We start from the raw sequence: 15,074 nt of genomic DNA on the forward strand, positions 1-15,074 counted from the left end.
GAGGAAAATGAGAAGATGCCTGGCCTGGGCTTGGAGGCCCCTGTCTTCTGCACTTTCCAGTGGCTGAATCATAGTCACATGCCCCATTAAGGGAGGCTGGACAGTGGAAGGTCTAGCGGTGTGTCCAAGAAGAAAGGAAAACGAGACTGGCGAGCGCCTGGCCAGTCTCTGCCACAAGGGATGTGGGATTCTTTTCTGAAAGGATTTGTGAATGCTTACGTCAAACAGATACATTAACCTCCTAGCATTTTCAGAAGTTCCAAATTCCTTCCCTTTGCTTCTTTTTACATTGTGGTGTGTTTTATATCTATATGGTGTCGTATTTTTTAAAAACTTAGTGTGAATTTTCTCAGGTCATAGCATAACTTGATAACTGTCATTGTTCATCTCTGAATAAAACTACACTGAATACTGAGACTAAGCCATAACCCTAATATTGAGCATTTGGGTTATCTCCATTTGAGAGCAATTATAAATAACATCCGGCCTTCCTGTTGTTCTGTGTCTTGTGATGTGCACACTGGCAAAAATAATGTGGATTTCTTTGAGAGAAGCTTAAAGGGACATTGTCTGCAGTTGACCTTGAACCATACTCTGCTGTCACAATGCTGAAAAACTGCATTGAGGGAAGGCCCAGATGCTCTTCCTCCTCTCAGATCCATCTTCTGCTCCTGGTGAAACATTCTGTGGGTGATTTTTGTGTCCCCGGCTTTGTTCATTCTTCTTACTCCTTTGATGTATTCATCTGGACTCCCAGGAGGCAAGCCCCCTCTGGGGCCCAGGTTTTGATTTAAAGTTAGGATGCTCTTTGATTCTCCATTGCACCTAAGTTGGATAGCATTTTGAGTTAAAAGCACCAATAATCTACCCAAAAGACTAATTTAATCATCTGAAACAGTTTCTCAGTCTTAGCACTATTGACATTTTGAGATAGATAATTCTTTGTTGTAATGGACTTTCTTATGCATTATTGGACATTTAGAAGCATCTCTGGCCTCTACTGATTAGAAGACTATAGGAACCCCCAGTTATGACCACCAAAAATGTGTACAGACATTGTCAAATGGCCCCTGGGGAGCCAAAGTTGCCCCTCATTGAGAACCACTGGCCTAGTTGTACCTCCTTGATATTTTATTTTTTCCTCATGGGACTGAATGTCTTTTCGAATTTTATTGACAGTTTGTATTTTTACATTTAGGAATGGCTTGGCATTTACTTCACACGTATTTCCTCTTGGATATTCATTCTTTTAGTATTGATATTTAAGAGCTCTGATACATTACAGAGAAGCAACAAAATAATCTAGTGTTCAAGTTTGTGCTCTTGAGTCAGATGGCTAGAGTACAAATTCTAGCTCCATCTTTTATTATTTTTTTAAGATGATTTATTTATTTATTTTTTTTGACAGAGAGAGAGAGAGAGAGAGAGAGGGAGATAGAGAGGGAGAGAGGGCGAGCACAAGTAGGGGAAGGGGCAGAGGGAGAAGGAGAAGCAAATGCCCCTCTGAGCAGGAAGCCTGATGCAGGGCTTGGCCCCAGGACTCCAGGATCATGACCTGAGCCAAAGGCAGATGCTTAACTGAGTGAGCCACCCAGGCACCCCTAGCTCCACCTTTTATTATTTGTATCATGATTAACAAGTTAGTTAGCATTTTTCTCTATCTTAGTGTCCTCATATATAACCTGGGAAATATTATAATACCCTACCTCACTGTTGGTGTGAAGGTGAAACAGCCTTACCCCTGTGTCTGGCACAAAGTAGAAGCTCAATATTAGAGTTATGATCATTTTTTTTTAAGCGAATGAGGTGAACAAAATTGGATTATCATCCTTAGTTTGTAAAACTGCATCATTCGTCCACATGTGACCTACATCTCCTTCACTCATTTATGCATTTCATACACTCATTCATTTGTTCTCTTTTAAATACATAATACACACCTGCACAACCACCATACAATTCAAGGACTGGAATATTGACAGTAATAAACATCTACCCATGGGCTCCTCCCATCCTTCAGAGAGAACCATCATCCTGAATTCTGTGTTCATATTCTTACTTTTGTGTATGGTTTTCGGGGACTTGCTCATGCAAGGAACAAATGGTAACAAGCTACCTCTGTGTTGTCCCATGTGGCTCTAGTCCATTCATTTTGCTACCGTATACAATTCAGTTGTATGATTAGACCACAGTTTGCTTACATATTTACCTTTTGAAAAGACATTTGGGTTGTCTCCAGCATTTTCAATGAAGACAGGCCTGCAGTGGCCATTCTGGTACCCATCTCCTGGGGGCCAGTGTATGCTTCTCTCCAGCACGCAGCTGGAGTGGAATCGCTGGGTCATGACGTATGTGAATATTCTACTCTTTACAGCATAATGCCAAATCGTGTGCCCCGTTACGTTCCTACCAGAATTGTACGCGAGCTTCTACATCCTCTTCAGCACTTGATGTCATCAGAATTCTAAATTTTTGCAAATCAAAGAGTTACAACATGGTTATAACTTCTTGTGATCTTGATTTGTGTTTCCACGGTGATTAATGAGATTTGAGCATCTTTTTGAATCTTTGTTGGCCATATGTGTTTCCCCTGCTGTGTCATATCTGCTCTAGTCTTTTGCCTAATTCTTTTATTAACCATAATTATATCAACCTTTCTATACCATATTAATTTTGATTTCTGCAGTTTGGCCTTTGCTTTTCACATTTACCTTTGGACTTTTTTTTTTTTTTTTTTTTTTAATTTGGGTCCTGACTGCAAGCTCTTCTGCTGTGCAGGTGATATTGTCATCCTTGTGAAACCGCTGGTGGTGTCTAAAGGTGACCGAGGTTTCTTGACGACCACCACTCTCCTTGCTGTGGATGGAACAGACAAACCCGAGGAACTGCTCTATGTCATCACCTCCCCTCCGCGGTATGGCCAGGTTGAGTATGTCCGCTATCCTGGAGTCCCCATTACAAGCTTCAGCCAAATGGACATAGCAGGACAGACAGTCTGCTATGTACATAAGAGCAAGGCAGCTGTCTCCCGTGACACCTTCAGGTGAGCCCCAAAGAAACTTTTCAGAACCCCTTCTCCAAATGAATGCTTAGATAGACCAAAGGTGGCAGAAAATGAGTTCTTTTCCAACTCTGATATAGCAGTGGTCTTCTACTGCCTAGATGTATGAAAGGTGGAGGTGTACAATGAATTGAACAATAGCAAAGCAAGAAAGTGTTTAAATAAAAACAGTTGTTATATATTTGTTGTTTAAAAATAAAGCACATCTAAATCTCAGCTGTTCTAAGGGGAGGGATATAAAGAGCTGAGAGTCCCAGCTAAAGAGAGACATAGAAAACTAAATTCCTGCTTTTGGGGGTATCTTTTTCTATCCGAAGAAAGGTATGTAGTAGTAAACATTTGGCACAAGCAGACATTGCCTTTTGTCAGTATATGTTCCAGGAACTATATCATAAATCATGTTGTCATAAGGTGGATCGTGTTTCCCCCTGGAAACAATGTTATAATCGGGGGCTGTGTACCTGTTTAAGAATTCTGTATCAAATAAATCATTGGGATGAATAACAATCCCGTGAAAAGACAAAGATACAACATTAGTGAAAGTCCACATTCATTTAAAATATTGAAGTCTATTTCCAGTCACATAAAGCAAGACAAACTCTAGAGGAGCTCTCATTAGCAGTTCTCAAAGCTGGTTGATCTCAAGGTCTTTGATAGAAATCCATATCCCCAGGGCTAGGATGAGAATCTAGAAATCTTGGAGCGAGCATCCAACTCTTATTTCAGCTCAGGTCATGATCTTAGGTTCCCGAGATCCAGCCTCTCATTGGGCTCCACACTGGGCATGGAGCCCGCTTAAGATTCTCTCTCTGCCTCTCCCTCTGCCCTTCCCCTTAACCCCCTGCCCCCACTGCACTCGCTCACTCTCTCTCTCTGTCAACAAATAAAAAATAAAAAGAATCTAGAAATCTTGGCTGGACTAGCCTTTGGGGGAATCATTGTACATATGCAGTCCTGAGTTTTGCCACTTAACATGGAGGCCCTGAGACCATTGGTTCATTTGCCATACTTGAAGAGCTTCTGACCCCCAGTATAGTTTTCACCGTGTCAGAATACAGCTTCCAGTGGGGCACCTGGTTGGCTCAGCCAGAAGAACATGCAACTCTTGATCTCGGGGGTGTGAGTTTGAGCCCAGGTTGGGCGTAGAGATTACTTAAAAATAAAATCTTAAAAAAAAAAAAGAATACAATCTTCAAAAGAGCACTGTAAACTAATGTAAATGTAGCATTTATCATAATCATACATTTTATCTCTCTAAATTCCATATATTTGCTATGATAAACATTGTTTTAATGTCAGTAAAGATGATTTTGCTTGCCTTTTTGGAATTACGGTTTGGAAAGATGATTGGGACAATCGACTGTTAAAAAATTGGGGGAAGTTTGAACTAATATTTTCTTTTTTTTTTTTCTCTTGACAAAATGTCCTTAACAAGTAGATAATCATTTGGTTGCTCAATATCTAACTAACAATTCAATGTCTGAGTGTTGCTGGGCATTAACTAAAATGTCAGATGTGGGGATTCCTTTTCAGGCTGGTTCTTTTGCTACAGAAGTGGTAGAGCAGAGCTGTTAAGACACAGGCTTTGGGGTCAGTTACCACCTCCATTACTTACTGCTCTGTGGTCAAATCACACCTCCTCCTGTGCTCTTGTGTCCTCTTTGTGAAAAGAAATGATGCTCACCCGTTTCACGGGGGTGGTGGGAGGTGTAAATGAGTTTATGCATGTAAAGTACTTTTAAAAATATGTGGCACATAGGAAGAATGAAATAAGTATTAGCTGCTCTTATGACTACTATTATTGATATTATTGTTCTTATCATTATTTATTATATTCTTTCCTTGGCCCCCTTTTTCTGCCAATGTTTACAGTACTAAGATTAATCTTGAAGGAGGAAAGAAATTACAAAGAAGAGCGATGATTGTTCTTTTTTTTCCCTGGTTACTTATGGAGGTTGGGTGCTTCTTGGCTTAATACGTGTATATCAGATTCAGGGCTTTTAACTTTACGCCCACTTCTGGAACTGCTTATCCCTGTCCATTCCCACTTTCCCCAGTCAGTGCCCACGGGAGAGTCTGTGGAAGACGTTAATGACCGTTTGGAGAAACCAGTGACCCTGTAGAGAAGCCAATCAATGAATGCATATAGATGTCCAGAAATCAAGCTTAGATATTAATTAGATGGTGGTGAGGAGCAGAGAATGAAACACAAAATTTCTGTATGTGAGGATTGATGATACTCTAAAAATATCCTAATCCACATCCGTAGAAAGTCATACGAGATAACATTTTAGAAATTATTTATCCTAGGAACTTTTAATTTTCATTTATTTATTATTTTTTTTAGAGGGGAGGGGGCAGAGGGAGAGGGAGAGAGAGAATCTTAAGCAGGCTCCATGCCCAGTGTGGAGCCTGACGTGGGGCTTGACCCCACAACCCTGAGATCATGACGGGAGCCGAAACCAAGAGTCGGATGCTTAACTGACTGAGCCACCTAGGTGCCCCAAGAATTTTTTAAATATTTAGATCTTCAGGAGAGTTACTGGGAAGATTGATAAAAATACATTCTTGACTCTCTATACATTCTTGACTCTCAATCCAGAGAGGTGACTTTGCTGAGTCCAGTCTTGGGCCAGAAATCTGTATTTTTCAAAGCTCTCCAGAGGATTCTGATGTAGTCAGGACTAGCAGTCGCTGGTCTGGTCCAGTCCATTGTTCCAAGTACATTCTATGGAGCTTTGAGGATTTACAGAAGCCCTCCTGGGGCCTCCCGGAGACAGAGCATGAAGGAGTTGAATTGGTGAGGCTCTGGGACCCTCACCCTAGTTTACTGATAGCGCTTTGTTTTGGTTCTTTTATTATTTTTTAGTTTGTTTTCCACACTGGGCTCCTGGGTAGGATTTTCTTTTAGCAAAAAGGCTCTGGCTCTATTTCCCAATGTGAGTAATTTGCACCGCTGATGATACAAAGATGCAAAATGATGTGGGGGGCGCCTGGATGGCTCAGTTGGTTAAGCGACTGCCTTTGGCTCAGGTCATGATCCTGGAGTCCCAGGATCGAGTCCCGCATTGGGCTCCCTGCTCGGCAGAGAGTCTGCTTCTCCCTCTGAACTTCCCCCCTCTCATGTACTCTCTCTCTCATTCTCTCTCTCAAATAAATAAACAAAAAATCTTTAAAAAAAAATGGTGTGGGTTGATATAGGGAGAAAGCAATAAATGACAGGGAATCCAGAGTGAGAAACTAGTCCCTCGTAGTTCTGACAGTCTTCCTGATTGTTTCAGGAAAGAAGTCTCAGGCTGGGGCTTTTATGGTTTTAACAGCTCTTCAGTATTAACTGCTTTCCTTTTTAGCAGACAGTACTGGCCTTGGGTTCCAAGCCATTGGGCCACAATACCTAGCTAGAATTAAAAACATCATTTTCTTGCATTTATTTTTGCAGTATTTATGGTGATTAGGTTTTTAGTAGTAAACATTTTCAGCTTTTCTAGTTAAAAGATTGCCTCTTAAATACATTTATTTAAGTACAAGAGTGAGGTGACCTAAAGCAAAATAGTAATAAGGGTACAAGTCGTATAAGAAGATGGCAAAAATTATGAAGGTGTTGTTTGAAGGACTCAAGACTGGGAAACAAGGGTCGAAAAACATTGACTTAGTCCCATCCCTTCATTTCCGCATAGGAAACCTAGTATTGCTTAAATACCTGCGATGCCTCAGGCAGTGTACTAGACTCTTTTTTGTCTATCATTTCCCTTAAGCCTTACGCCACTACCTTGAGAGAGATGATATGTTCCCATTTTATGCACGAGAAAACCAAGGTTCCAAGAGGCATTGAAAGTCATCTACGTGGACGTAACTGCGTTATCAGCTGAACTGGGGAGAAGATCTCATTTTTAAGATATTTTTCCATTGTACCAACAATTCATGGAGAAAATGCACCTGTGTGAAGAAACCCCCTCAGTATGTCATTCTGATGTTTGGCGGGCAGTTTTACATGTTTATAATGGAAGAGCCTAACATCTGCCCAAGACCCTTGTTTTAATCTTGTCATTTCACTCCCCCAATCATGGGCTGCTGTGTTGTTTGTCGAGCGGAGCTAAACCAAAGCTGAAAGTCGGTTTTAATGAAAGTGTGTGATCGTGGTGCTTTTTAAAAATTAAATATATGCAACCAATCTAATCACCCAAATTTATGTTGCTTGTTGTTAAATCTGGCAAGGAATTTGGCTGGGTGGAGGAGATAAATTCTGCGGCAGAGGATTTTTGCCCCCTTCTCTTTTTAATGTAAGATATGGCAGCATTAATTAAACGGTGGAGTTTAATGGTCAGATTTTACCTTCTGCAAAAATATTTTGTGAATCCTAAATTTCCCCTGCATTGTTTGGTGCTGCTGGCCTGGAAGAAAGATTTGGCAGCACATTTGAGGACAGATGACACCAAGTGATTAGCAAGCTGACTTCAGCTGCTGCCAGCCGGGGACTAAAAGAACATGCTAATGTCCTCCATTTTGACATGCTGGCTGGACTTTGTTTTTTTTTTTTTTTTTTTTTCCCGAGGAACTGGCTCTATTTATGATTCCATTTTTATCTTTTAAATGCCATGACAGATGGCAGATTCTTCAGCCAACTCTATTGCCAGGAAATGCAGAAAGCCTGAAAGCACCATGGTAATGGTGAAATCAGACCAGGCAGGCACCCTAGACAAATCTGTGAGTCACTCCCCAAATTTCATGAGGACAGTGGTCAATCCTGGCTGTATCTCTTTTCAGGGGGGCTTAATGAGGGAAATTAAACAAAAACGGATCCCCAGAAGAAGCTGCTACCTTGATACCACCAGCTTCTTAACCTTGGAATGGATAACATCATAGCAATGGCACTGTTGTTTTAAAACTTGAAAATAGATTTGGAAGGTTTCTTTGGGGGCAGCAGGGGATAGCATTTGGAAGATCATCTGGTCAACCTTGGCAGACGCGAACAGCACTGACCTTGGTGCCCTTGTTCTGCTAGGCTTATTTTGACTGGGAAGCCAACCATGACCATTCACCCTGTCTCCCTCTGATAATGTTTCTCGGCCCGTGACTGGTTTGCATTGTTACTTGTGAAAGTGGAATGAGGTGTTTGATCCAGTCATGTTGAGAAATTTCATCCTTTTTACCACTGGCTTATTAGCTTTCGGTCAGCACAGGCAGCTGCCTTGGTGTCCCAGCTGGGCACACGGGCCTCAGTAAACATATTTCTTACTCTTATACGGTCCCTGGCTTCCCTTGCCTTCAGTCCCATCTGTCTGATGGCAGGCTGCCGATTTCCGACGTGGTCAGATCCCCATCATCAGTCAGGGAGGAGTCTGAGACGGACAGCCTGAATCGTAAGATAATTTCAGTGTCCTCACGCAGGTCATGCGTTGGTAGATAATCATGGTTGTCCTGAGACTGAGCTTCGAGGTGTTTTCAGAATTCAGTCTCCATAGGGGAAAGTCGGAACGGCCCCCGTGACTCACTCAAGCACCCCTGAAGCTCCTTACTCCTGACCCCCATCTCTCTCCTCTTTTCGCATTTCTTCTTCACCCATATTTGACATGCTTTTAATGGGGCACAAATTCTTTAATTTCCGTGAATCATAACTAATACTAAAAATGCATTTCTTTTCGCTTACATTTGTGCTACTCCATAATAACAGCTGATTTAAAACTTCCCACAAGAGCACATTGTGAGATAGGGACCTGATAGAGAGTAGAGAGCCACTTTATTTGAAATGGGAGGTGTGAAACATGTTTCTGGAGGGGTGAAGTGGAGAAAAGAGAAATTGGAGACACCGAGGGAATGCCTAGTCTCCTTTTCTTTTACTTCGGGTTAGATGATAGGCTCCAGGGAAGGAGACCTGAAAAAGTAACAGGAAAACAACGGAATAAAAGCATAATTCCATGAAAAGCTCTCCCTGAGAAACAGATCATGATTTTCATCTTAAAAATGCATATCACTTGACATTTGAAACTGCCAAAGTGACTAATAAGTACAAAGATGACAAACAGACGGATATTTTTCTGGGTGCGTGCCGCCTTGCTTTTTCAAAAATAACTTATTTTGTAAACGCTCATGATCCAGCAATGAAATTCTCCCATTTGCTTCAAACGTACTCAGTAAACGTTTAGCTTTACAAAAGAAAAACTGATTGTTTTTTTAAGGAAACCTTGTGATTTCACTCAGTGTACAATTCTAAAGTTAGTATCTTTGTTCAGATTGTAAAAATAATGCTGTGGAGAAAAAAAAAAACCAGGTTATATTCTTTAGAAGTCAAGGTGTGTGAAATGTCAAAAATTTACTTTATTTGAAATTTTCCACTTACTGAGTTCACTTAGCAAAAAGGAATAGATTCGTTTTTCTGTGCATCACATCGTATTTTTCATTGTAGGCAGTCTTATCAACTAGATAATTAGAAAGCTCAAAAATTTTAGCTTAGCCTTCAAGGTGAAATCTCTGCTCAGCCAAACTGTTCCTTTCCTTTCTGTTCAGTTGCTCCTTTCTCTGAGCCCTCTTCCTCAGGTGGGCTGGTCGACTGTTAGTGCTCATACAACCTCGTTTCAAGCAAAGCATCGACCCTTAAACCCTGAAGGACAAGACACATTTTACAAAGAATAAAGAACTTGTTAGTCAAATTTGTCAGATTAGTAAAATAAATATAAACCTCGTATCTTCTCTAGTTAAAAAGAAAAAAAAAAGAACATCCAAAGAAAATTCTTTTATAATTTCAGGTTATATTCTACGAAAACATTTTTTTAGAGTTTTGTTTTGTTTTGTTTTGTTTTGTTTTACATCTGTGGAATATAAGAGTATCTCCTCCATGAATATTTCTGGCAACCACAGTACATGGGGAAAAACTAACAGATACAACTCCATGATTATAGCGAAGTACACCTCTTTGGTCTACAGTGAATTCGTCAACTCCACTTGGGAGTAGTGATTTGCTAACTTTTTGGAGTTTCAGTAGTGCATTTGGTTTGCTTAATTTCACGATACTCTCAATTGCCTTTCAAATCAAACTTATACTGGACAGGTTCTAGAGATCATTTCGATTGGTTTTTGTGTTGACATTGGCAGTGGTGGGTGGACTGGATTTAGTGAACAATAAAATCAAAAGCACATTATGGAATCACAAATCCAAGGGTGTGTGAGAGATTTTGTGTACCTTGAGTTGATAGCATTTGAGCGTTCTCTTTATCATTCTGCAGTGGTGCTCAGGTACCACAAGTCTGTCTTTGTGGTTTGTTAAACTGGCCTGTATTAAAAACTCTGTAAGAGCAGGAGGTATGGGTCCAGAAACCTGGTTCTAATCCCAGCTCTGTCTCCTACTTGCCTTATGATCTCCTGCTACGTTGTGTACCTTTCTGCTGTAATTTTTTTTCTTTAAATTAGGTAAGTAATCCTTGTCTAGTGTAACTCCCATATATATTGTAAGGGGCAAATGTAGAAGCACAGGAAAAATATAAGAGATTAGAGCATCACATGATGTTTTAAAGTTTGATGGTCCTTAGCAATCGTCTGGTCCAATCTTTTACTTTCCAGAAGGGTGAAAATGAGGCTCGGGGAGGGGAGATGAGTTAGGCATGATTACGTGGCTGAGTAATGTGATTTCCTGTTAAGAAATTTACCAGGAAGGGGCGCCTGGGTGGCTCAGTCAGTTAAGCGTCTGCCTTCGGCTCAGGTCATGATCCCAGGGTCTTGGGTGCGAGTTCTGCATCGGGCTCCCTGCTCAGCGGGGAGTCCGATTCTCCCTCTCCTGCTCCCCCTGCTTGTGCTCTCTCTCTCTCTCTCTCTCTCAAATAAATAAATAAATAAATTTTTTTTTTAAAAGAAGGAATTTACCACAAAAATATATGAATAAAATGAAATAGCCAAAATCAGTCATTGGATTGGCCCCCAATTATCAGTCTTAAAAGCTTACCTTATTAAATGCCTACAAAGAAAATACAGTTGCAAAATTATAAACATATAAAATGAACGTATTCTTCAAACTCACGCAAGGGGTCTACTTGTATGTGAAATTCCTATTTGGGGCAAGGGATTCTAAATGCTGACGAGCCTGAGAAATCCCACTGGCAGAATTAGCCTGCTTGATCACATGAGTCTGCCGCCAGTGTTGTTGAGAAAATACTTTTGGGCGCAGAATGTTGTAGGTAATTGGTGTGCTACCTAGTGACTGATTTAACAGATAGACCAGTGTCCTTCTGAAGGATCTGCCCTTGGGTTTTCATTTGAGTCCCAGCATGACATGTCCTTAAGTAAAAGGTGTGTATTGTTATCATTTCATTCCAGTAGATGGTGACACAAGATTACATGCTGAAGGCTGCCCTTGCCTCTCTTTGCCAGATTCCTCGTCAGCAATGGCCTGCAGACCAAACACGGGGTGTTTGAGATCACCCTGGAGACCGTGGACAGAGCCTTACCTGTGGTGACCAGGAACAGGGGGCTGAGGCTGGCCGAAGGCGCCACAGGCCTGCTTTCCCCTGACCTCCTCCAGCTGACCGACCCTGACACCCCAGCGGAGAAACTCACCTTCGTGTTGGCCCAGCTCCCACAACAAGGCCAGCTTTACGTGCGGGGGACAGAGCTACTTCAACACAACTTCACTCAGCAGGATGTGGACAGCAGGGATGTGGCCTACCGGCACCTGGGAGGGGACTCCCGGATTGACTGCTTTACCTTTGTGGCCACAGATAGGACAAACCAAGGCTTTGTTGTGGATGGGAGAGTGGGCCAAGAGCCTGTGTCATTCACCATCCAGGCAAGTATGACAAACCCATGGGTCATTGGCACAGATCTAGAGAAAACAACTTTCCTCTATTCCTTCCTTCTTCCTTTTTTTTTTTTTAAAGATTTTATTTATTTATTTGTCGGAGAGAGAGCACAAGCAGGAGGAGTGACAGGCAGAGGGAGAAGCATGCTCCCACTGAGCAGGGAGCCGGACGTGGGGCTCGATCCCAGGACCCTGGGATCATGACCTGAGCCAGAGGCAGACGCTTAACCTACTGAGCCACCCAGGCGTCCCGACCTTCCTTCTTTCATTAAAATATGTGCTGTGCGGTGGGTCTACAGTATGCCAGGCATATTAATATGGACATAATAATGCAAGGCATCAGACATATTCATATGGACAAGACAGAGGCGGTGCCTGCATGCAGGCTATGAGCAAGAGTCTGTGGTAAGACAGAAGCAGAAAACAGGGGCTTTGGAGTCAGACTTGACTAGGTTGGAATTTATTGACTAGGTTTGCCATTTATTAGCTGTATGACCTTAAGAGAGTCCTTTAAATCTTCTGATTCAACCTTTCCTCCTTTGAAAACCATCCCTTACAGCATTGTGGTGAGAATAAAATCAGATTAGATATGGTAGACGCTAGTATATTCCCTGAAATATATTAGATATTCGATACCTTGTACCTACTGTTGTAATATCTAAGTGTACTATTATGATGCTACCTATTGGTTTGCATCATCTACTGGCATTTTAACGGTTTTCCACTGAACACATGAAAATGTACAAGGCTGCATCAATATTACACGTGAAATAATGATGGGAAAACAACTGTAGCAGCTACGAGTGTTGGAGCGTTAGCTGTGGGTCAGACCCACTTCACGTAAAGCTCATTTCTTTCTCGGGAAGTTTTATTATCCACATTTAATAGGTGTCCAGGAGTTCACAAGGTCAACAATGTGATGAAAACCATATAAAGACCCCCAGTCTTTCTGATCCCCGGTTCTGTGCCCTTCCTCTGGCACAGCTCTGCCACAGTTGTGCTGACTAGTAGGATGATTTTGGGAGGGCATAATGTGTTTTTCTTTTTTTAGTCAAAACACATCACGCATGCTCTGTTTCTTAGACCCTTGAATCCACTCTCCTTGGATGTAGTTTATCCTGTTCTACCCACTTCTACCAACTGTAGAAGAGATAAATCTGCGGGTCACTGCAGGATACCTTCTGATTATGTAAAATAATCATAATTTTCCCTTGCTCTTTAGTCTCTGTATTGGTCAGGGTTTTCCAGGGGAACAGCACAAATGGGATGTATATAGAGAAAGGAAAGGAAAAAGAGATTTATTTTCAGGAATTGGCTCACCATTGAAGGGTCTAACATGTCTAAAATCTGCAAGGCAGGCCAGCAGGATGGAAATCCCAGCAGGAATTGATGTTGCAAGTCTCAGGCCCAAAGGCAGTCTGGAGGCAGAATTGCTTCCTATCTAAGGGACCTCAGTCTTTGCTCTTAAGGTCTTCAACTGATTGGACAAGGCCCACCCACATTATGGTGGGTAATCTGCGTTACTCAAAGTCAACTGACTGAAATGTTAATCACAACTAAAAAATACCTTCACAGCAACATCCAGCCTGCTGTTTGACCGAACAACAAGCATCATAGCCAGCAAAGTTGATGCATAAAATGAACAATCACAGCCTCTATCTAAGGTGGGATCTGAGTAGAAAGGTGGGGAGTCATGGTAACATAGAGTGGATGCTGGATGAGTCTTTGGCTCTAGGAAGGCCCAGAAAAATGTCATAAAATTATGATGCACTGGGAGAAGAGAGAAGGTACTGATATCATTGACACAGTATTAAAGAAGTACTTTGTATGTTGTAAAATTATTTTTTAATTATATGTTTTAATTGTTATTTGTCTCATCTCACTCTTCATTCTATTAATATATTTTTTCCTGACTCCTCACTGCTCACACTAGGTAGAGAAATGTCACTGTACTGTCCAACCAATAATACTTTTCTCAGTCTATTTGGCTGCAAATTTATAAGAGTTATACATTCTAGTACAGGCATAAGAGTTCCTTCCTATGCTGCAGAGTAGAGAAGGAAAAGAGAGTAGAATTTAGAAGAAGTAACAGCCTGGGGCACCTGGGTGGCTCAGTCATTAAGCGTCTGCCTTTGGCTCAGGTCATGATCCCAGGGTCCTGGGATCGAGCCCCGCATCGGGCTCCCTGCTCCACGAGAGGCCTGCTTCTCCTTCTCCCACTCCCCCTGCTTGTGTTCCCTCTTTCACTGTCTCTCTGTCAAATAAAGAAATAAAATCTTAAAAAAATAATAATAAAGAAGAAGTATCAGAACTTAAATCAGGCCTGTCCCAACACCAACATTCATCTTACAGAGAACAGTTATTGTAAGAGAGTGATCTCTTGGTAGTTGCAGAATTTACTGATAGGAAAATGTTGGATATATGTTGTAAAGGTTCTTTTTCATCCAAAGTACAAGGTATGTTTTGCCATACAATCCAGTTATGTGTAGATAAGGAAAGCCTCAAACTTTCTCCCATAATTCCCCCAAATTTTCTGGTCTTTCAGAGCAGAGAGGTCAGGCAGTTTAGGAATTAAGTGGTGGATGCCCCTCAGTCTCTTGCCTTCAAGAGCTTCTTTGGTTAAGACAAGCTAATGTCCACCACTGAGTCACAAGTTTGCCCAAATAAATCTTCCAAGTGGGGGTGCGCCACTCTTCTGGTCCCATCCTGAGTGGAACCGAGGGCAAAGCCGCCGGACTTCACAAGGATAAAACACAGCCATGTTCCGCTGATACCAGCGTGCACAACCTGACATCCATGTTGTAGGTAATCATGGCTGTCTGACCAGGACACTGCAGTCTTGCTGCAGTGAGTCTTGTACTCTTCTCTAAATGGGGATGGGGCTGGTGGTGAGGGAGGAAGGACCAGTGTCGCTGCTTTCGATGGTTTACGCGTGTCTGAGATGATTTTCAGTGAACCCAAGTTCTCAAAGGATGTAGCCTTCTTTTCCTTGAAAAAAAAAAAAAATGCCTTGGACTCCAGTATTTTCAAATGCTTCTGATCTACTAAGCCAGAAGACCTATTTTTGAAGAAGTTTAATGAGATTAGGGGCAAGTGTGACCCTTTGGTCACACAACAGGAGACACAACAGGAGACCATGTAACCAGAGTTTTTATTTTTAAAATGTTTAAAAATATATTTTAAATATATTAAATATTTTAACATATATATTAAATATATAGTAAAAAT

General features: G+C 41.5%; 1 protein-coding gene across 4 annotated transcripts in view; it reads left to right on the forward strand.

Moving 5' to 3' along the window:
- The window catches only part of FREM1 (FRAS1 related extracellular matrix 1), a 175,862-nt gene that overhangs the window by 120,656 nt on the left and 40,132 nt on the right, over positions 1 to 15,074 (forward strand). For all 4 annotated transcript variants that reach the window (XR_003523839.1, XM_027616577.2, XM_027616575.2 and 1 more), the window contains 2 exons: positions 2,779 to 3,043; positions 11,420 to 11,834. Coding sequence is in view for 3 of the 4 variants with exons in the window: in XM_027616577.2 (XP_027472378.2) it covers positions 2,779 to 3,043; positions 11,420 to 11,834 (680 nt within the window). In the remaining variant the exon portion in view is untranslated. The remainder of the gene's footprint in view (positions 1 to 2,778; positions 3,044 to 11,419; positions 11,835 to 15,074) is intronic.

The sequence above is a fragment of the Zalophus californianus genome, chromosome 13, assembly GCF_009762305.2.
Source record: "Zalophus californianus isolate mZalCal1 chromosome 13, mZalCal1.pri.v2, whole genome shotgun sequence".
In the NCBI taxonomy this organism is placed as follows: domain Eukaryota; kingdom Metazoa; phylum Chordata; class Mammalia; order Carnivora; family Otariidae; genus Zalophus; species Zalophus californianus.